Source organism: Sminthopsis crassicaudata, chromosome 1 (assembly GCF_048593235.1).
Source record: "Sminthopsis crassicaudata isolate SCR6 chromosome 1, ASM4859323v1, whole genome shotgun sequence".
Lineage (NCBI taxonomy): Eukaryota > Metazoa > Chordata > Mammalia > Dasyuromorphia > Dasyuridae > Sminthopsis > Sminthopsis crassicaudata.
The window spans coordinates 337769078-337792409 of record NC_133617.1 but is presented as its reverse complement, the minus strand read 5'-3'; the positions used below and the strand labels follow the sequence as shown (position 1 = coordinate 337792409).

The 23332-nt window shown below is 33.2% G+C and overlaps 1 protein-coding gene across 1 annotated transcript in view; it reads left to right on the top strand.

Moving 5' to 3' along the window:
* ADCY2 (adenylate cyclase 2) overlaps positions 1-23332 on the top strand; it is a 589713-nt gene that overhangs the window by 533939 nt on the left and 32442 nt on the right. The window contains 2 exon segments of the mRNA XM_074279140.1: positions 9078-9162; positions 13197-13355. Coding sequence (XP_074135241.1) covers positions 9078-9162; positions 13197-13355 — 244 coding nt within the window.

Genomic DNA, 23332 nt, shown 5'->3' with positions numbered 1-23332 from the left:
ATATTTTTATATATATGGGGTCCTTCTGTAAATTATCTCTTTGAGTGTATATGCCTAGCAGTAGAATCCCTGCCTTAAAGCATATGGATAAATTAGTTGCTATGTTTTCCTAATTGCAAATTGCTTTTTCAAATGATTTTACTACTTTGTAATTCCACCAATATAGGACAATAAGTATTAATTAAGTGCCTGCTATGAATACAAATACAACTAAAAGTAACCCACAAAACAAAGTTAAAAAGTGAGGCATAAGGAAAGGAAGAAGTGAGAAAAATGACACTGGGGCATATTGGAGAGCTCATAGTGTCCAAAGGCAGGGTAACTGAAGAGAAATATGAAGAAAAATTGTGCTGAACCCACTCCTAAAGTGGGCCTAGGGACTTGACCAACAACCACAGGGTGCAATTAGAATAGCAAAGAGTACTGACTGAGATAAGAGTATCAGGAAGATTCCTTCTTGTAAAATAATGACATTTCCTTGTGATGAGTTTCCTTGGGAAGAAAGGCATGACAGAGTTTCAAATAAGTCCAAAAATTTATCTGATGTGAAATTACATTAGCGTATCATTCTTACTACTAGTTAGGTTTCTATAGTACTTCTAATATTGACTGAACATTGATTCTTTCATTTAGATTTTCAATTAGTTTTTCAGAAGACTGAGAATATACTTGTCCTCCACTGTATAAAATTCAGTTATCCTAATTACATTATATATTTTTATATATACCACTTTAACAACTGCTTTTGTTACACTAACATTATAAGATTAGAAATCAAAAAATTTGCCCCCATTTTATAAATGAGGAAATAAGTCACATAAAAATTAAATGATTTGTCCAGCACCATTGGCCAACAGAGAGTAGAGTGAGGACCTCAGCCCAGGTCATTTAAATTGGAAGAATTGAAACCCAATTCTTATTATTCCAAGTGCAAGGCAAATTACACTACAATAGGGTACTTTTATTGGTGACAATAAATTCTTTAAATATTTGTAATTAAATTAAATTTATTTTATGATTTATAAACAACCATCAGGGCAATAACTAAAAATTTCTCATAAATTGTAAAAATATTAAGAAAAATAAAAAAACAAGTTTGTTTCTTTTTGATAGAAAAAAACTTCAACTATTAAATTCCCAAACAACACATTGTCATCAATCATTACTCATATTCACATGAAATTTATGGTGTGTGCTAAATTTTCATTTATTAGAGTTAAAAATCATGAATATGGCATAAGTCTGAAGCAAAATAAGAATATTAGATTCTTATTTTGTCTGACAAAGAGAAAATGGCTTCTAGAGAGTGGGTTGAGTACTTTAGGAAACATATAATCTCTCTAAATAGCATCACCAGGAACACTAGAGTAGGTATTTACTAAAATAATAATACCTGAAATTTTACAGCACTTAAAATTGTCTTATTAGGGTTTTAACATTTATCATTTTATCTCTGTCCTCAAACCACCTTAATGAGTTATACTAGACAAGTGTTATTTATAGATTTGGAACCAGGCAGGGGATTAAAATACAGGGAGGCAAATGATTTGCCCCTATTCTACAAAATGAATTAATGGTAGATACAAAAGAGGAATCCATTTGTCTTGCTTCCTATACTTATTCCTTTTTCTCTTAAAAAATATTCTTAATTTAGAGTATGGAAACTTTTTTAACATAATAACTATTCCAAAATCATTTCCTTTAAACCTTATGTATTTTATTGTTTGCATTGAAAAACATTCTTCTGGGAAAGCATCCTTGTTTCATCAGAGTACCAAGGGGGTCCAAAAGTAGATCAGAATCCCCTCTTTATAATTTTCCTTTCTTGTTTTTTGCATAAATGGATGTTAGATTTTATGAAGTGCTTTGTTTTTCTTTATTTCTCAACATAATATTCTCTAGTGTTTATATTCATAGTGGGGTATTGATTGTGGTCTTTTGATCAATTCCTCATTGTACATTTTTATTATGATTGTGTTCACTGTTTTTAAATATTAAATCAGCCTTGCATCTCTCATATATGTGTGTATGAATTTATATATATATATATACATATATATATGTACATATATAGATATCCAAGTTGATCATAATCAACAAGTTTTGAGACAGTGCTGCAGTGTTTTTGCTATTTTATTTAAAAATGTTTAATCACTATTCATTAGCAATATGGCCAAATATAAAAGAATTTAACATCTAAATATTTTTGAAGGGTTTGTATTAATTTTCATGTTTTACATAATCTCTTGAAATAAATCAAATTTCTTTAATATTGCTAGTTTAAAACAAATTACAGAGATTTTGAGAGTAGAAGTTTGGAGTCAACACCTGAACTCTATAAGGTTCAAATGATCTATATTTTATCTAGTATGTAGAATGAAGTTACAGGTCTTCTAATCATTTCATTTTTAGGAAATTGATTTTATTTTACCAATATAAAATTTAAAAAAAATCAGTTTACTTAAATTCTTTCCCCTTCTCTGAGACCTAGGAAAAGAATTTTCCTTGCCTCATCTGAATAACTACTTTTAGGTTCATCAAATGTTTCAAGTGTTCCTCAATATTTCCACTTATGCTTTGTACTAAAACTTTTAAAACTGAGCATCAAATTCATTCTATTTCAGCATTTTTAGCTAAGGAATCTAACACACTATAATTATGGTAAGTCTACTCTATTAAAAGTCCCAAGAACAAATATTCTGCAAGATATATGTGTAATGCCAGAGAAACCGAGGCAAGATAGAGATTAGAGAGTATTTAATAATTTTTTTTAAAAGGGAGAGATTTATTGGGACCAAATAGATCCATGGTTTAGTCCCAGGGCTGAATAAGACTATCATCTCCAAGAATCCAGCCAACAATGTGAGTTCTCAATGACATATATACACGTGGCTCAGACTCAGGGGGTAGATTGCAGCAGGGGAGGCAGGGTGCTGAGAATGGGACTCTGACAGGGTGGAGTGTGCCACCAGAGATGGGATGACAGAGGAGATGAGATGACAAAATGCGGGGAGGAACTCTGGAGATGGGGAGAAGAATCTTGATAATATATCTGATATTCTGATAGCTTGGGATAGGGAGAGGCATTCTGATATTCTAAAACATAAGATCTTTTATCCTTATCAAATATTCTGATAAAGAGGGAGGGGTGGTTTCACAGGACTGAGCAGAAAATTATAAACTGAAACAGAACAATTAGGGAAACTGAGTCAGGAAAATTGGGGAAACTGAGTCAGGACAATAAAAGAGAACTGTGGCATAACATATGTAATAAAATCACCATAGGTTAGAGATGAGGAGGACTTCAAAGATAATAGGATCATAGCCTAAATAAATTTAGATGTTGAAAGGGCCTCAGAAATCTTCTAGTTCAGTCTTTGTATTTTGTAACTGAGGAAAACAAATCCGATAGAGAGATGAGATCAGTTGCCTCAAATGATGTAACAAACAAGTTTCAGACTTTGAACACTCTTCTAACTCCACTACTCTTAGAGTTTGAAGCCATTTGGCTAATTCTTTTTTTCTGAATTAGAAATCATATCTCTTCCATTTTATCCATTTTAAAGATATTTTATCCTTTTTAAAGATATTTATCCATATGCTTAGCCATAATAATAATAGCTAACGTTTATATAGTATTTTCTCTGACCCAGACACTGTGCTAAGCACTTTACAACTATTATCTTACTTGATTTCTACAACAACTCTTGGAAATAAGTGCTAATATTATCTTATATTTATGGATGAAGAACCCAAAAGAAAACAGAGATCAAGAAAATTTCCCATAATAATGCATAATGTCTGAAGCTAGATTTGAATTCAGGTCTCCTTAACTCTAGGCCCAGTGCCCTATCCAAGGTATCAACAATATTCTCTGATGTTTGAAAAAGTTAGAATTGATTTCTAAAACAAAAACAAAAGTTAGAAGAGGTCTTTAAAATACATAAAAAAAAAGTTTCTCATGTAATAGATGAAACAACTTAGTACTTACTCTAGAAGGCAGCAATTGACAAAGTCATGCTTTTTTTTTTTTTTTTTTTTTTTAGAAAAGATGGAATGATGATAGTGAAATGATAGCATAACTAATTGGACTAATAATTATTTGTAAACCTGGGTCCAAAGGATAAAATAATGATTCAAAGTCAACTTGAAAGGAATTCTCCAGTAAAGTATTTAGCCAGTGCTAGCATTTTATCAGTAATTTAGATAAAGGCTTAAATAATGATATGCTTATCAGACATTCAGAAAACACAAAGTTAGGGGGGAATACTACATAATGGAAGGCAGTCAGGACTTGATAAACATACTGATGAAGTCCTTGGTCACTAGGTGGGTTTGGCAGAGAAAGCCTGAAGTACAGATAAAATTTTAATACTTTCTGAAGTAAGCATGGAAGGATATTGATGGGGATACCCTTAACCTTACAATACTACCCTTTGAGAAGGTCTTGGGTAACCCCATCTTCTAGTATTCAATCAGAAAGCCAAGTTAATCCCAACTTAAATTTCCCCTATAAATCTGTGCATGGTCCATGGTCAGATTTGCTGAATCTCTTTTGGGTTAGCCCACTATGTCTTTCTTCTCATCCCTTATCCTATGTCTCATGATGAATTTCTCCTTCTAATAGCTAACTAACTCTTTTAAGGTGCTAAATTCTTCTACAAATGTAGCCTGCCAATTAATGGCATACTTCTACCTCATGATGTATTCTCTTTCTTTTGGTTAATTGTGATTTCCACTGGGGAACTTGTATTTTCCATTGTTAAGTGTTGAAACCCCTTTCCTTGCTAATTATATGCTCTCCTAAATCAATTTTATATTTATCACTCCTGGTGCCTTTTTTTACCTCTTTATTTTGTCTATAACTTCTCATAAATAAAAATATGTTTTGGCATAGAGAAAGGCCATTGTGGATTTGTTATTTTACTAAATCCATTTGGTGCCAAATCCCATGATTTGGTGCAAATGGCCTACATCAATCTCATCATATATCAAGTAAGGTAATATTTAAGAAGGATAACTTGAACATTTTACATTTTAGTCCCAGCGATCAGATTTATTAGTTTAAGTTTAGGGGGTCATGGTTAGTAAGCAACTCAATCTGAAAATGATCTGATAAGTTGAAGAATGTCCTAAGGAGTGCAACTAGTATGATGAAGGATATTAAATTCATACCACTTGAACATCTTTTGAAGGAATTGGAGATATATATTTTGTCAAAGAGAGGACTTAAGAGAAATGAGATCATTTTCTTCATATGCTATCATATGGGAAAGAGAAAATTTGTTCAGTTTGACAATGGAATAATAAGGATATAATAGAAAAATTGCACAGATTGTAAATTTGGAGTAAAAGTCACCCTCTACCTCCATAATTATGGACAAATCACTTAACCTTTTAGAAACTTGGTCTCTTTATGTGTAAAATGGGGATAATGTTTGTTTTGCCTAAAAGGATTATTATTAGAAAAATGATTTGATTCATAAAGATCTATGAATCCAAATTATCATTGAATTATCTATAATTCCTAAGTATCTTAATAAAAATTTAAATATATCCTTTTCCTGTCAAGAAGCTGTAAACACATTATTTATGTAAGTATCATTTGGCAAATGGTTCACATTTAGGAATAATAACATTTGTATATAGCACTAGAGTCACTTGCACATAGATCTGAAACTATCAAAATGGCCTTGATTCTGTAGATCCCACATATAAATAAAACCTTTAGATGATACCTTATCATATAAAGCCCATATAAGCTCTAAAGATCCTCATTTTAACTCCCATTCTCACCGACAAGTCTCAGATCCCAGAGCAAAGTTAAAAACACCTACATAGTTTTACTACCCTCTGAAGATCCAGGAATGATTGATTCTCTAATGCCTTCAACTCAATCCCCCAACAATGTACTTTTCCAAATCCCTGGGATTATCAATTTAGGACAATTCAGTCAATGAGCTTTAAGTCATTTTCAGAAAGAGATGTTTACTTAAATGAAACTATGAGACAAGTTGTTATAAAACATCCCTCCTAAAGTCTGATACATTGTCCTACAAATTTATATGGAATCTAAAGGAAAGTGGATTCAGATGTAAGGACTTCTATGGCAAAGAGGTTAATTTAGCACTTTTGATTGATGCCAATTCTTTTCTTTTGTTCATCAGGGATGAAGAAGTTCACTTTTTAAGCATAGTGAATTTGTCTTTTCTGACCTTGGATCTCAACACAGATTCTTATATCAGTCTTTGCTATCCTGGGATGATAATTCTGATGAAAATATTTGAAATCCAAAGTCTTCCACAATTGTATAAATTCACATTCCAATTCTAGTTAAAGTTGGGGAGAGAAAGAGGTCAAAGAAAATCTGGCCAAGGCCAAGTCAGATCTTCTTTCCCCTTATCTTGCTAGCTTTTATTTAGGTTTTGCTGAAAAGGCTTCCTTTTCTTTCCTGTTCACCACTTGCTAGAACTCCCCAATTAAAGTTAATTCACTATTTTTATACAGGACCTAGAGGATGTGAAGAAATCCCTCAGCCAATTGAAAGAGACTTCTTTAATGTCATTTTGTTTAATCCAAGGATTTTCAAGGGTTTTTCACATAATCTAAAGCCTATGAATAAGATTGATTGATTAAACCCCTTAATCACTTACTTTAAATAGATTAGGATAACTTGATTACTATCAATTAATTTTACTCTTACATTAATACACAAAAGAGAAAATTATAAACTCCATGAAGTTTAATAGAGATAGTAATTTTTTTTTCAAAGATAGCTGAAAAATTCTGGTTTCAAATTTGTTAACTACTAACCATATCAATTCCAAGTTGTGAGAATTAGGTTTATTAAGAGAGAATGTGTTAAATAAGAATCCACCAGAACCTTGGGCACTCATGATATTAAAAGCATGTAAACCAGGGGACAAATCTGTATTTGTATTTGTACCTAGCTAGGATGTTCTCAGAATATACTATAAAATAATAAGACCCTGTACATATCCTTCTCTCCTACTGAATCCTTATTGTATTCTGTACCCCAGGACTTCTTAAACTTTTTCTACTCACAACTTTTCATCTAGAAATTTTTATATGACTCCAGGCATATAGATATGCAAAATAGGTATACAAATCAAACATTTTCTCATAATAAATCATAATTTCTCAATCTCCATGTTCAGTTACACATGAAATCATGACCACGCTTCTACCCTATCCTTTTTTTTAAATCTTTTATTCTGCTTCCTATAGTTTTAATTTCATCTAACTTTCTAATTTTTGTCACCCTCCTATTAACTCCTCTTGCTTTTAATATGATTACTGAAAACTAATCAAATATGTAGGACTTTAAAAATTTTAATGTATTTAAATTTTTTAACTTACTCAAAGAGCCCCTCCCTCTTTGATTTTTGAAACTGGGTTTCTCTGTCTCTCCCAGGCTGGAAGTGAGGCACTCATTCACTAACCTAAACCCAAAACTAATAGGTACAGAAGCTGTAGCCTGATCTGCTTTTCTGATCCAGGCTAAGGTACCCACCCTTAGGCAGTCATCTGACCTTCCATTCCTAGAGACTTACCATATTGATGCCTGGTTTGGTTCAGACATTCAATCAACTTTAGCCTTACTTCAACTAAGAACTTCTGAACTCAAGCAATCCTTTAGCCTCAGTCACTTTAGTATCAGGAATCATGTATGTTGAGTGACTAAGTCATTTTGACTATTACAAAAAGATACATAATGGAAGATGCTTTCTGTATCCTAAGTATGTACAGAGTAATTGTACATATATAAACATATTTGTATGTTTACAGTACAGTACAGTACAGGAAGGAAGAAGGAAGAAAAAAATTTAAAAAGAAATTTACATAATGTCCTTATATGTTTAAAAGAAATATTAAGTAGCACATAATTGATTTGAGCTTTATGTGCAATCATCTTTTTTTTAATTATACTGTTATAGAAATGTCTGCTTCATAACATAAATTAAAAATAAATAAAAAATTTTAAAATATGTCACCTCAAAAAATCTTTTAGATAATATTAAATATAAAAAAGTCTGTATATATTTAAGAGCTCCTTTGTGATGACAAAAAATTGGAAAACAAGTAGATACCCATCAACTGGGGGATGGCTGAATAAGTTATGGTATATGAAAGTAATGGAATATTATTATTCTATAAAAAATGATGAACAGGTTGATTTTAGAAAGGCCTAGAAGGTTTACATGAATTAATGCTGAGTGCAATAAGCAGAACCAGGAAAATATTGTACACACCAACAACAAGATTTTGCAATGATTAACTGTGATAGATTTGCTTCTTCTCAGTAGTTCTGTGATCCAAGAAAATCCCAATAAACTTTTAATGAAAGATGTCATCCAAATACAGTGAGAAGACTAAATGTAAATCAACACATGCTATCTCCACTTTTCATTTCCTTTTTTCTTCTGCTTTTGTTTTTTTTTTTTTTTTCTCTTAGGGTTCCCTTTTGTTCTGATTTTTCTTTCCCAATATGATTCATAAAGAAATATGTAAAAAAAAAAAAAAAAAGAACATACATGTATAACAAAAAAAAAATGTTGTTTTTACTTGTAACTGGATAAAATACTTGAAAAAAAAACTTTGTCAATAAATAGAGAATTAAAGCAATGTAATATAATGAGTAAAATCAGCTTTGCAAGATCACAGTTGTATAATACTTATTTGTATGTGTCTCTTATTATTTTTATTTGACTTTATAATCCATGTAATAGGAAAAATGTTTCAAGTATCTTTGCTGTTGTCCTTAGTCCCCCAATCTCCAGCATTTACTATGTTGAGAGGTGATATTTTCTAGAATTGAATAATATAAATTTAAACATTCTCCTTACAACAAATTAAAGTAATTATTGATTCTAGTTTTACTATTTTGTTGCAGTTTCTCCCAGACTAGAAATAAATCTCACAAGTTCTCTTTAATTTGAATCTTAAAATAGTGATAAATACACATAAGTGAAAGACTAAATAACTAAAGACTATGATTAAAGAACTGTGCCTGCATAAATTATTTTTTTTATCTGTATTTTATTTTTGTTGTATAGACCAGGCATCTGGAAAGACCTAAAGACCATGGGTTCTGTGTCTCTCTTTATATTCTTCATCACATTACTGGTTCTGGGGAGACAGGTAAGAAATCTGCTATTTATATTAATAAGGATTTTTGTATGTACCTGTCTTTATTTTCATACAACTACATCTGGGAGTTACTTGTGTCAAAGACAGAGGACACAGTCCATAATTACAAGGTCTGGATATGCAACCTGAAGGGTAAATATTTTTGATTTTGATAAGAACAGGCAAATGTTTTGAACACAGAAAATCAGCCTATGTTCTTTTAGTTTCATTTAAGCCTTAAAAACAGCAATCATCTTCTGACCTATTAAAAATGTCTATAATCTTAGAAAAATGAGACTATTGGATAGGGAGAATGTCCATTTGAACAAAGGATTTTTCCTTTTATTTTGGAATACATAATTTGAAGTGTATTTCTGTCTCTGTCTTGTTATTTTTAAGTGGATTTTGCAAACAGGATGTTTAGCTTAAGAAAGAGAACACTTAGAGGGTGATATGATTTCAGTCATTAGTATTCGAATGGTTGTTATGGAAAAGAGGGACTAGAATTAATATAGGAGAGTGAAACTAGAAGCAATGGATAAAGTTACAAAGAAACAAATTTCCACTTAATGAAAGGAAAACTTTGCCAGTAATTCAAGTGGATAGAAAGTAGAATGGGGTACTTCACAGGGTAGCAAGTTCCTCCTTATTAGAAGGTTATTATGTTGTTGTTTTGAGGTAATGAAGGTTAAGTGATTTCCTAGGTCAAATAGCTAGTAAGTGTCTGAGGCCAAATTTGAACTCAGCTCCTCTTGACTCTAGAGCCAAGTTCCATCTAGTTCCATCATCTAGCTGTTCCTCACTAGAAGTTTTCAAAGAGATATTACTTATCTTGGTCAGAAAGAAATTAATCACTTGGATTTTGGAATCCCTTTAAATGTTAAAAATTCTGTGGATTCCTCCCAAAAAAAGTCTTCACTCCAATATTTTTATTGTATTATGAAAATTGTCCTGAGCGGCAGACAGAAGCCTCTGAGTAGAAGCTCAGAGCATCATGTCATTGTCTAAATCCATAAGGGAAGTCTCATTTCCATGGTGTTGGCCATCAGGTGACAAAAGATTTTGACATCAACAACTCATGGAGAACAATAGCCCTCATTGACTTATGAAACTGACTAATTCCCAAAGGATTTAAAATCATATAAGGATCTAAAGTCATAGATCCTGGATATATTAAAATAATAAGTCTGACCAAACCCATAAGACTTAAAAACCGAACCAAATAACTGGTCTCTGTGTCAGAGAAATTAATACAAATAACTATTTTACAAAATAATTAGCTACTTGTCTATAACTGGTAGATTATTCATTCACATGGTCCTTAAGAAATAGGTGAAGATGATAAGTTAACTAAAAGAATTAACAAATCTAATAAAATTTCTAACATCTATTTAAAGAACTTGTGGTAGAGGCTGCTAGCACAGTTTAATCCAAGGTCATATTATTTCAATAACAGTTTTGTTTTCTTTTTTTAAGTAGCAAGGGATAATAGAAAGCCCTGAATTTAGAACAAGAAAGCTGAATTAAGTTTCTAGTTCTGACATTTATTTCTGAATAACTTTAAGCAAGCCTTAACCATTCTTCATCTTAGTTTCCTCATATATAAAATAGCCATAAGAATACTTCACTACCTCATAGACTTATACTGAACAAAGAGCTTTGTAAATAAAAGCCCTATAAAAAAGTCATTATTATTATAAACATTATTATTTTCCTAGGCACCATATGTTCCAGTAAACTTAATGCATTCAATAAGTAATGTCAGTTTGTTAGCACAATTGTTTCCAGAAGCCTTGTGATAGTATTTTTTAACCTCTATTTTCTTCTTGAATCCAAATATTTTGCAAACTCTTGCATTTTTCATGATAGCAAATGATCATCTTTTCTAATTTGCTTTTTAATTTTCACAGTGCAGTTATTTGGGAACTCAATTATTTATTTCTTGCTAGCCTATAGTACATTTTGCCTTAAGGTTGTTTTTTTTCTATCACCATTCTTCTTGAAATATAAAGGAAAACAAAACAAAGCAAAACATGTTTTTACTGCCTGAGTAAATTAGTATTTTTCTCTTCTTACTTTAAGAAAAATACATTTTAAAATTGGAATTTAAAATATATACTATACACAAAACCAGAATAAACTGTCATTTTTGCAAAGATCAGCTTAAATTAGATCACCAAAAATAAAGGTGAAGGCTTTTTTTCATTGTTGTTTAACTTAGAGGTTTAAAGAAGGGAAATCCTTTTAATGGTCCTTCCCTTCTCTCTCAGTATCATATCATGTTCATAATTTTCTTATTTATTGCTTATAGTTAAAGGAAAGCATACTTTCTAAATAATTTCCCTTCAAAATCTAATACCAGTGATGTTATAATCTTACTCTTGTAATGCAACTTCAGATATATTATCTCCATTCCCTCAGATGTGAAGCCCTTGCTTTATATTCATGGACTTTTTTGTTGTTGTTGGATGGGGACAAATGCAGCATATGACAAGCTGAATTATTTGGAAAAAAAGAGTTTAAAGTCACTTTGTGAAGGTGGATCTTTTAACCTTATTATGTAGGTGCTTATAGGATATTCTAACATTATTATTTATGTTTAAGCATTCAAAAGGCAATTCTGACTGGTACCAAAATTCATGTTTTATGAGACACATAGCTGTTTACAAAAAAAAAAAAAAAAAAAAAAAAAGAAGAAGAAGAAGAAGAAATTTTCAGCATAGAATTATATGTTTATATAGAAATCTTTTTTTTTAAGAATTCTAGAATTTATTGATTTTGTGATATTTATTCACCTAAGTTCTATAAAACATAGTTTGAGGTTGTCATGTTGAATGGTCATTTACAAAGATTTCATTTTCTGGTTAATGTTAATTGTTTGATTATTGGTCTCATTTTGAGTATATGACGATGTCAGTGTTCTTTTATAATAAATGTATGCCTTGATTGTTGTGGAAAATTATCTATATTTTCCAGAGAGAAAGGTGATAAAGAAGATTTCAAGAATGTCTGAATTTTCAAATAAACAGATTTTTAACTTTCCATTTTAAAACTTCTCTGAAAATTCTTTAGGGCATGTGGTTAATCTAAATTAAACTAGAGGAAAAATATATCTGAACCTACTTATGTAGGCCAAAATCACATAACCTTTCTCCTCACTTTGAAAATAAGGGATATTTATTTATGTTTCATTTGTGAACTAAGCCCTTTGTTTGTTTGTTATTTGTTCTTTTTTGAGATGTCACTGAAATCTTCAGTCAACCTAGAAAAAGACTGCTGCATGCTCATCTGAATTTGTTTGTCAAATAAATGTCTTTGTGCCAAAAGTGCACCCTCTCTATTAGGCTATTCTGTTCAAAATATTCTCAATTAATCATTGTTACTTTCATGAATTTTCATAAAACATGATAAATCACAATATTGAAAGCAAAAAGTCTATAGTTGGGAAATACATTTCTACATAGATTTATTTAAATGATACACTTTATTGAAAGCACTTTCTTATTTGTCTGAAGTATGCTTCTTTAATTCTAATGACAATACATTTTACTTGTCAAAGGAAAAAAAACTATGAGAGAAATGTTTTCCTTCCTCCATGGCTATATTATAAAGCACAGTAAGTTTTCCCTGCTAGATGCAATTGAATACATGTTATATAGATATAACTATATTTTCTCAGTACCATTCAAATCTACCTAAAAATATGCAATTTTGTATTGCCTATTCAGCTGAATAATGTTCACTGGAGGAGAAAAGTGATTGTGATTTTTTTTTTAAACTTTGAATGCAATTCAAAATTTAACATTACTGGTAAATGATGGCCAAATATGGAGGTGCCACATATATGTTTAAACTTCCATAGCAGCTGTTTTCTTTGTGTAACTTAGCCTTTTCCTCAGTGCCATATTGGAAAGCATTTTTTTTAAATAACAGAAAGCTTTTTAGGGAGGGTGGACTATACTATGTTTTATCTCTTTAAAGCCTATATTCACTTTAGCAGGACAAGATGCCTATTGTTTCTTTACCTCTGTGTCCTCTTGTAACAGAATGAATATTACTGTAGGTTAGACTTCCTATGGAAGAACAAGTTCAATAAAGAGCGTGAGGAAATTGAAACCATGGAGAATCTGAATCGGGTCCTGCTGGAAAATGTGCTCCCTGCCCATGTGGCCGAACACTTCTTGGCCAGAAACTTGAAGAATGAGGTCAGATATTTTCTGCTAATCAAAACTGGTCGTGTGTGGGATCATGGTCAAACTTGCCAATGAAAAATGGAAATGGGGACAAGGAGAAGGGAAAAATACTGAACAATCACAAGTTTGTATTTCCATTCTCTGGTGTATAATATACTATAGACATAGGATCAAGAGATCTAGATTCAAATTTTAGCTCTGAAATTTACTGGTGATACATCTGAAAAATCTAATACATCTAATGGTGATAGATGGTGATACATCTAATGTAGGAGTCTCAATTTCTTCAATTCTAAAATGTCCTATATACACAAGAGTACTGTAAGGAAATTTTGTTACAAACCTTAATGTACTAAAGAAATATGGCCTGTGAGTAGAGCTGAATTCTAGGATCATGGGTCTAAAAAGTGCCATGAAATATCCAGTTCAATCTTCTACCCAACTTAAATCAGGACATAAGTAGCACTCTATTTTTCTTTTTATGTCTCTAAGCATCTGGATAAAAATGAAAAAGTTTAGTCATACATCCAAGTGTTTATTCCAACTAATTTTAAAGATCTAGATGTCTGACTGTATGCTTATGTTTTTAGCTGGACATTATATTGTAAAGATACTCCTTGAGAATAATTCATCATTGTCCTCTGAATTTTTTACATGTGCCTGAAACATCATTGAAATGTTTCAAATTTCTTTTCTTCAAGCAATGCACCTAAATTTTCTTCTTTAATCTTAGCCCATCCCTAGTAACTGTCTCAGATTAACCTGAAAAAAGTGAGGCATTTACCCCTTCCTTCACTTAATTCAACTTACTTATTTCTATTATTACTACTGTTAGTATAATTGGGACATGACTAGTATAAAGATCAGCTGCTTTGCTAGCAAACATCATCCAAAGTCTATTTATATAATGTGAAAATTGTCCTAGTGACGCTAGATGATAGTGAATCTCTCATTCAGCAAGCACCTATTACATGTCAGGTATTGTACAAGGCACAAGAGTGTGAAATAGAGTAAACTGAAGATACAAAAGGAAGTTAGCCCTGGTATGTAATGTCCAGGCTAGCTTTCTGGACGATCTCTGGACAGGCTTTGCTGTTAGCAGGAGAGTCACCAAGAAGATGATCAGGGATAGAGTCTGGAGTCTGCAGTCTTTGAGTCCAAAACCAATCTCTTGTCCCTTACTTCATGTATCAGGGAATCCAATGATTCCTACGGATTTTGAAATCTGCAACAGTCTCATCATGTGTCAGGGAATCCAATGATTCCTGCAGATTTTGGAATCCTGCAGCAATCTCATTAACAATTTTTTTTTATATTCATGAGTTAATTGACATACACATTGGGTTAACAGTCATGCTTTTTCAGTGGCACATGTAGTTAGAAATGGAATCATCCAATGTTTCTTGAGTCTTCTCCTTTGTTTTGAGGTCTTTCTCTTTTTCTGTCTTTCTCTGATGGACAACCTGAATACGGCTTGTTGGCACCCATCTGATTCCTTCTCCATCTGTAGAGATACAAGCAAACCCTCTCCCCCAAGCAGTTAACCTAACAGGTCCCTTTCATTCACCACTTTCTGGATCTCTCCACATCACCTGGAGATTAGTGGAGCTGCTCACACTGGACATTGCTCTTCTGGCAGGTTATAAAACCTATCTGCCAGAGCCAATGCATCTTTAATAAAAATCAAGAAATTAATAGTATAAAGATTTAAATTTAGAAGTTTCTTAGGGTTACTTGTGGCTCCCCCTTTCTTTTGTTTTTGGAGGAGTGTCTTGATGTCTCTGTTTTCTCCTCTCTACTATTGCCTGTCCTTGAGGATTAAAAGGTATACCAGTGGTTTGTAAAATATGATCCTGTGCACAAAAGTGTGCAAAATGTTTAGAAGTATATGCAGGTTCATTTTCTGTTTTTAATGCCTGTGGCACACCTATAATTGCAAATGCTTGTATAAGGAATTCAGTGGCCACTCAGGCTGTCTCTTTTGATCTGGTATTGCAAAAGTGAATCCTGAAAAAGTGTCTCCCACAACATGGATAAAAGATAGACAACCAAAAGATTTATAATGGGTCACATCCATTTGCCAAATTTCATTGGGTCTCAAACCATGAGAGTTCTTCCCTAGAGGGAACATAGGAACATGGAAAGGAAGGCAAGCTGTACAGGTTTTTATTATGCTCTTACTTCTTCTCTTGTTATTCCAAATTGTAAACATAAAGCTCGAGCAGCCTGACGATATTTAGAATGAGATTCTTGGGCTGGCTGAAATAAAGGAGTATTGGCCAACATGGTTAGAAGACTATCTGCCTTTGAATTACCATCAAAAATAGGACTTGGAAGTCCACTATATGAGTGGACATGCAAGATATGAATCTTAACTGGATACTTTCTCACTTGCTCTTGAAGTTCCTTAAAGAGCTGATATATATTAGAAGCTACAAATTTTATTTGGGCTCTAGCAGTTCTTTATACCACACCTATTGAATAGGCTGAATCAGATATTGTATTTATATCTCCTGGATAATAAGTAAGAGCTAGAATGATTGCATACAATTCATTGTGCTGAGTGGACTGAAAAGGAATTCTGACTACTCTATAGTTAAGTCACAGAAGTATACAGCACAAATGTTATGCTTGGATGCATCTGTAAAGATAGTTGGTTCTTTAAGAGGAACTTTAGAAACCTTTTCTTCAAGAATCCATTGCTAATTATGTAATAGTAGGGTTGTATTTAATGGAGACCCATGTGTAAAATTTGGAGCCGAGGCCAGTAAAATTTGCCACTCTGGGATGGTTTCACAGCATACATTAATTTGTGCATTGGTATAAAAGCATATATCTTGTCAGGTCTTATCCAAGACAATTGTACTGCTCACTTAATGGCCTTTAGTAAAATTCTAGCCACAAGCACTGGGTAAGGAGTAAGGCTTTGTTTTATTTGTGCTGGAAGGTTCACCCACTCTATCACACTGTCACCTTGATGAAGGACTGCTGTGGGTGCCTCTTTGTAGCAAAAACTGATATTTCCAAGGGTTTTTGAGTGACTCAACCACATCGGATAAAGCCAGTTCAACTTCTCTCAAAGCCTCTTGAGCTTCTTTTGTAAGTTGGTATGGTGAGTTTAAAGCTGTCTCCTCTTAAAATGTCATATAATGATTGCAACTGATAGGTAGCCAAGCCTAACACTGGATGCATCCATTGGATATCTCCTATCAATTTTTGAAAGTCATTTAAGGTGTTCAACGTTTCTGTTTTTAAAGAAAGCTTTTTGTATTGTAAGCACCTTAGGATATACTTCATATCCTAAATATTGAAAAGGAGTGTGACTGAATTTTTTCTGGAGCTATATGTAATTTGTAGTTCCTTAGTGTTTCTATGGTCTTTTATAGACATGCTTCTAACATTTGATCCTCAGCTGCACACCCCAAGATATTATCCATGTAATGTAATGACATAACTTTTGGAAATGCTTTTCTTACTGGAGTAAGAGCAGCAGCAACATATATTTGACATATAGTAGGGGTCATTCCCTATGGCAAAACTTCCATTTATATCCTTTATAAGGATATGATATATAAGGATATATATTCATATCATTTATAAGGCTCCGCTAAATTAACACTGGGCACTGAAAAAGCAAATTTTTTCATATCCTGCTTATCTAGGGATAGAATAGAAACAATCCTTAATGTCTATAATCCAAAGAGGCCATTCTCTAGGCAATTGAGTAGGAGATGGAAGTCCAGGCTGAAGAGTTCTGATAGTTTCCATTTGTTCATTTAATTTTCTTAAATCAATCAACAACCTCCATTTTCCAGATTTCTTTTTTACAACAAATTCAGGGGAATTCCAAGGACTTAGAGAAGGTTGTAAGTGTCCTTGGCCATGTTGCTCCTGTACTATATCTAATAAGACCTGAATTTTTTTCACTTACTAAGGGTCACTGTTCCACCTACACTGGTGTATCAGTTCTCTATTCAATGGTAACAGGTGAGAATACAGGCAGGCTTTTAACTGCAGCCCTGCCTAAAAAGCCAAAGTAGTCCATTTTAATCCTAACTATGGCAAAATGTTTCTTCCCCATAGAGTGATGGAGATTTTATTTACTACAAAAGGAGCAAAAACTCCTGTTTCACCTTCAAATGTCCATCTCAAAGGGGTAGCATTAACTTCAGCTTCTATTGATCCTCCTATGCCAGACACATGGGTGTCTGCCAATGACTGGACCAATTGACACTTCTAATGAGTGTACAATCTGCACCTGTTTCTACCAACCTTTTTCAATGGTATCCCATTTACATAGATAATGAGCATAGGATGGTCAGCTGTAATGGCTGCAGTCCACAATATTCCTGGATTCCTTTTTTGGGAGTCAAAATCTGGGTAAATATCACCCGATTGCCTATCAAGTGTGTCTCAGTAACCTTGATGCTACTACTTCTCCTGAGTGACAGATCATATATTGTTTACCTGTATTAGTGACTGGGATATTAGCTACACATTCCCTAGTTTTCCAAATCAGTATATAGATAGACACTGTTTTGTAAGCACTCTCAGGAGGTGAAATGGTCAAGCCTACTGTGTCTGGAAGCAAAGGATCTATAGGCTGGACAGGGACAGATTTCATTTCTCCAGGGTATATCTCAGTAGTCCCAGATGCATACAACTCTATTCTCCCCAATGGTAATCCCTTTCTCCCATCAGGTTGCTTCTTGGCTGACTGATCATGTTGAAGTATTGAACATCTAAAAACTCTCTGGGTGTAATATCAGCTGCCATAATGCCCCAAGTGTTTTGTCGCCTGGGGCCTTGGAGCTGAGTCCCACTTCCCATTTCCCTGACTCAATCTATATCCTGATGCCCAATGGAAGCCTTTGTTGCATTTTGGACACGGGGTTTGGGATCTTGTTCTCCCACCCTGTTTTTTCACTTTATATTTATGCCAACATTGAGCTTTCAAATGCCCTACTTTACCATATTGAAAGCATTGCCCAGTCTCTTTGGAAGTCCCTTGCCAAAAGGGACCCTGTCTTCCCATGTTCAGATCTTGAAAAGTCTGCATCATAGCCTGGGTAATAAAGGTATTTATGAAGGAGCATCCTTGTGTGGTCCTAGTATAATTCTTCTACAAGCCTCATTAGCATTTTCTTTAGTAATTTGTCTTATCATAATTTTTGTTGCTACATTTTCACCAATAGTTCATATGTCAGCTGTCTGCAGACATCCCACAAAATCAGCAAAGGGTTCATTTGATCCTTGAGCTATTTTAGTGAAGGTTTCTTTCCCCTCCATCTTATCTTCCTGGGATGGTGCCCCATGCTTTGATACCAACAGAAGCAATTTGCTCATCTGCTACTATAGGGTAATTAATCTCCTCTAAATTGTCTGCATAAGGACTTATACATGTTAGTTGATCAAAGGTGACTGGTATATTAACTCCAAGTTGGCTATTTCTTTGGGATTGTATTCTACAGAGTTCACTATATTCAGAAAGTCACAACAAGTTTTGATCAGGTTCTAAACATGTCTTTTAAACATGTCTTTGTAATAGATTTCCAATCATTAGGGGTTAAAGTTTAATAAGCTAAATTCTCTAATACCATCTTAACGTAAGATGATGTAGACATAAAGAATGCAAGCCTTTTTCAGATCTTTGATAATTTCCAGACTGAAAGTAGTGTATCTTCTTCTTTTTGACCTGAAGAGTCAAACTCTTCAATCACAGGGTATGCTGTCCTTCCTCTTTAGCTTTAACTAATGCCTTTTGTGATTGTGCCATAGATGGTGGACAAAACTGCTGCATAGGTGGTGCTGATGGTGTCACTGTCCCTCCCACTCCTCCTCCTCCTCCCTCCACCCATGTCCAGAGCTTCAAAATGTAGTGTGCTTCTTTCAGTGCTCCATATTTAGGCAACAAAATGTAATGTCCAGGCTAGCTTTCTGGATGATCTCTGGATGGGCTTTGGTCTTAGCAGGAGAGTCACCAAGAGGATGGTCAGGGATAGAGTCTGGAGTCTGTGAGTCTGAGATTGTGCTAAAGCACAGACTTTCCTCTCCAGTACTCTCAGCTCTTAAATACCTTAATACAATTACATCACTACAGCATACTGAGCATGTGTCAACTGTGGAACTATTACATCACCACATCACACTAAGTATATGTGAACTAGAGAACTATTATCTCATAAATCACACTGAGTAAACACCTTGCTGAAAGTATCTTTGCTTTAAGTATACTTTTCTCAGAGTTGCCTAATATCTGTTGTCCTCTACACCTGTCCAAATCAAAATTTCAAATGATCTGAAAGATACTCTAAAAATACATATAGGCAGTTTATTACTAATGATTATGTGTGTGTAAAAATTAATGGCACAAAAACATGAAGAACATAGATGAACACAGAAAAGGAAATAATCATGTCTCTCTGAACATTGTTTGATGTATGTCATACACCATGTTAACCCCCAGGCTTTTCTCATACTTTATGTCTGTCTGTCTCTCTCCTTGTATGCATTCATACCCATATGCATATATACACATATACATACACAGAGAGAGAACAAGAGCAGACAGACAGACAAAGGGGGATGAAAAGACCAAAGGGAAAAGAGACAGCCACAGAAGAAAAATAAAGAAAGAGAGAGAGAAACAGAGAGAGAAAGAAAAATAGAAAGAGAGAGAGAAACAAAGGGGGAGGGGAAGAAGAGAGGGAAGAAACAAGGGAAAGAGAAAGATTTATATATATATATATATATATATATATATATATATATATATATATATTTCCCTGGCCAGGGAACTTGAGCCTTTGTAGTTTAAGTGGAATTTCTCTAAAAATCCAAAAATTTCCAGTCTTTTTTTGGTAAACTTTAATGGAAGGAAAGTAGGCTAAACATTGCATATATATCAGATATTTCAGTACCAAATTTACACAAAAAACAAAAGTGTTCCACTTGTCAAGGAAATTCAGCCTCTTCTCAGTAAAAGCATAAAAATGTTGAAGGTTATTCAACTATTTAAGATAGGAATTACTTCCTCTGAATAGTCACAGGAGGTCTTCAATTTTGCCATGAAATTATTAGGAACAGAAGGCTTGCCCTTAAAAAGAAATAATAGGACCAATATGGTCTTGAAAATCAAAGGCAGTGTCACATAGTGGACAGTGTACTGGATTTGGCCTCAAATTACACCTCTTCAATTTATTGTCTTTGTGACTTTGGGCAGGACACTTTCCAGTAGGCCTCAATTTTTCCTCATCTACAAAATGAGAAATTGCTCCTTGATATTCTGTAAGATAACTTCTAGCTTATGCCCTATGAATGTAGAATAGAGATTACTGTTCCCTCCCCTTGCTACTTAATGCTGGTACATGTTATATAAAATTCAAAGGTCACACCTATCTAGTATGTTTTCTGTTATCTAATATAGTAACATGCATATAAAATCTTAAAAAGTAATGATAATGATCATAAGCTCAAATCCTATGTTGATAATAGTGAATAATACAAATATATAGAATAGTGAAATCTAAGTGAAATTAATATCTCCAACCTCTCTTAGCTAAGCCCAATAACTCAAGAATATACATATGCTTTTATAGAAATGTGCAATTGATTCAATTCATTTATCATAAAAAATGATACTTTGAAAGATAATAATAATAGCTGGGATTTTTATAGCACTTTAAAGTTTGTGAAATGGCTTCTATATGCTATTTTATTAATTCTTCACAACAACCCTACTGGGTAAGTAATATTATCATCCCTATTTTACTGATGAAGAAAATGAAGAAAAAAAAAAAAAGGATTTAAGTGGATTGTATAAGACTACATAGACAATAAGTATCTGAGAAAGGATTTGGACTTAGGTCTTCTTCCAAGTCCAGTGCGTTGTCCACTGAGCTATCAAGCCTTGATAAAACTAATTTTTTTCTAAAGATTTTGTTGAAGGATTTAAAAGTTCCAGAGAAAACAAATGTCCTGTGTATGATTTTCCATCTCTTTAAATAAACACTTTTCTGCTCCTTGTTAAGAAGATCCCCATCCCTTCCTTATACATTCAGCCAGTGATGCCCACCACCTCAGAAACGTCCTTTGTACTCCTTTCCTGATCAGAAATTTCATCATACAACACAGTCAAGAGCAAATGAGCAGCCTGTTTGTGGTGTTTCTTTGTAGGAAACAAATTAAATTAAGTCAATAATTGAGGTCTCCCAGGAGCACTTGAGAAAAGAAAGAAAAAGCTCTTTTTAAGTTCAGAAGCTTTCTCTTCCATATACATAATTGTATTATGTTATCCTTCATTCAACCTCTGGCTACACTTTTCCAGTGGAATATTTTAAAAATCCATTGATCCAAATACAATATATTGAGAATTAATTTGTCCATCAACACAAAAGATAAATCCTCAATAATTTTGAGAGTTTCTATGGCTAAAACATTTCTATTGGAAAATGACGGCAAATGAAAATGTAAAACCACCATTTAAATATAATCTCTAGAATGATTTTCCTTTGCTGATAGGTTTTATATTTAACAAAAACCTCAGCTGTAGTTCATCATGGGAAACTAATCTATTTCTCTGGAATTCCCCCTCGCATCCAAATATATTCCCTAATACACCTAGCAGATAGTATTGTAGAAAAATTAATAATTACTCAATGAATAGGGTTGTTTTTTGTTGTTGTTTTTATTGTTTTAAATATAGTGGTATTAAGTTCTGATACCTATATCTAGAATAAGCTCTATATTCTAGTCAAAATGACCTTCTTGTAGTTCTCACAAATGACATTTCAGCTCTTGTTCCCAATGCCTCAAAAATCACTCTCTTCTTACTTCTCCTTCTTAGAATCTTTTGTTTCATTCAAAATTTAGCAGCTAGTACCTTCTATCACTAAATTACATTATAATTACTTTGTATATATTTAATATTTTCTAAAAGAACATACTCTTTCCTTAAGGGCAAAAATGGTTTTATTTGTCTCTTTTTCTCCTGAGTACTGCATGGTAGCTCAGAGTTTGTAGTCACTTAATAAATGATTGTTGATTGATCTTAAGAGAAAATGGCATTAGTTAAAAGTATAATGACACAATTGCATCATGAATTTTACCATGTTTAGCTAAAGGCAGTGTGTGAAATTAGGCTTTTGGAATAGCACGCCTTGAATAGTAGATTGAAATTAAATCAACAAGATGCCACTTTATAATGATTTTTCCATATTTCTTAGAGCCCTGGATTCCATTTTAAGGGCTCCAACAAAGCAGCCATTACACGTGTATTTTTTTTTTATTCTATTAATTTATAACATTAAAGAGTTGTTTGTAGCCTCTGTTCATCATCTTGACTAGGGGATATATTCAGAGTATTTTGAGAGACTTCCAAAGAGTTATTTTGCCCATTTAAAGAGAATGTCTGCTTTAGCTAAACACTTTAAACTTGCTTGAATAGTAGACTGTATCAGGAAATTAAAAAAATTAATGGAGTCCAGGCCATTTTCAATGAATAGGTTCTTATTTCCTGTAAAAGCCAAGAGATAGTGTGTCTTGTTTGTAGAATAGCAAGAATGTCAATGTCAATGGATCAAAGTATATATGACAGGGAGTAATGTGTGAGAGAACTAGAAAGTTACAAGGGAGTTAAATTGTTAAGGGCTTTGAAAGCCAAATAGAGAACTTTGTACTTGATCCTGGGGTTTATAGGGTGCCACTGGAGTTCAATTGTGTAGGAGATAAAATGGACCTGAGTTTTAGGGAACTCATTTTAGTAGCTAAATGAGGTTTGTTTGAAGTAGAAAGAAAAATTGGGGGAAGGCAGATCCACCAAAAAAAGACTACAATGGGCTGGGCATGAGGTGATGAGGCTCTGCACTTTTCTTGTCCTACACAACTTTTATCCCATACAACCCCTATGAGGCTAAATCTAAACAAATTGAAGGCCTCTTTGTTCTTTTAGTATCACTGTATTCCACTCAAATTGTTCATCTGGCATCTCT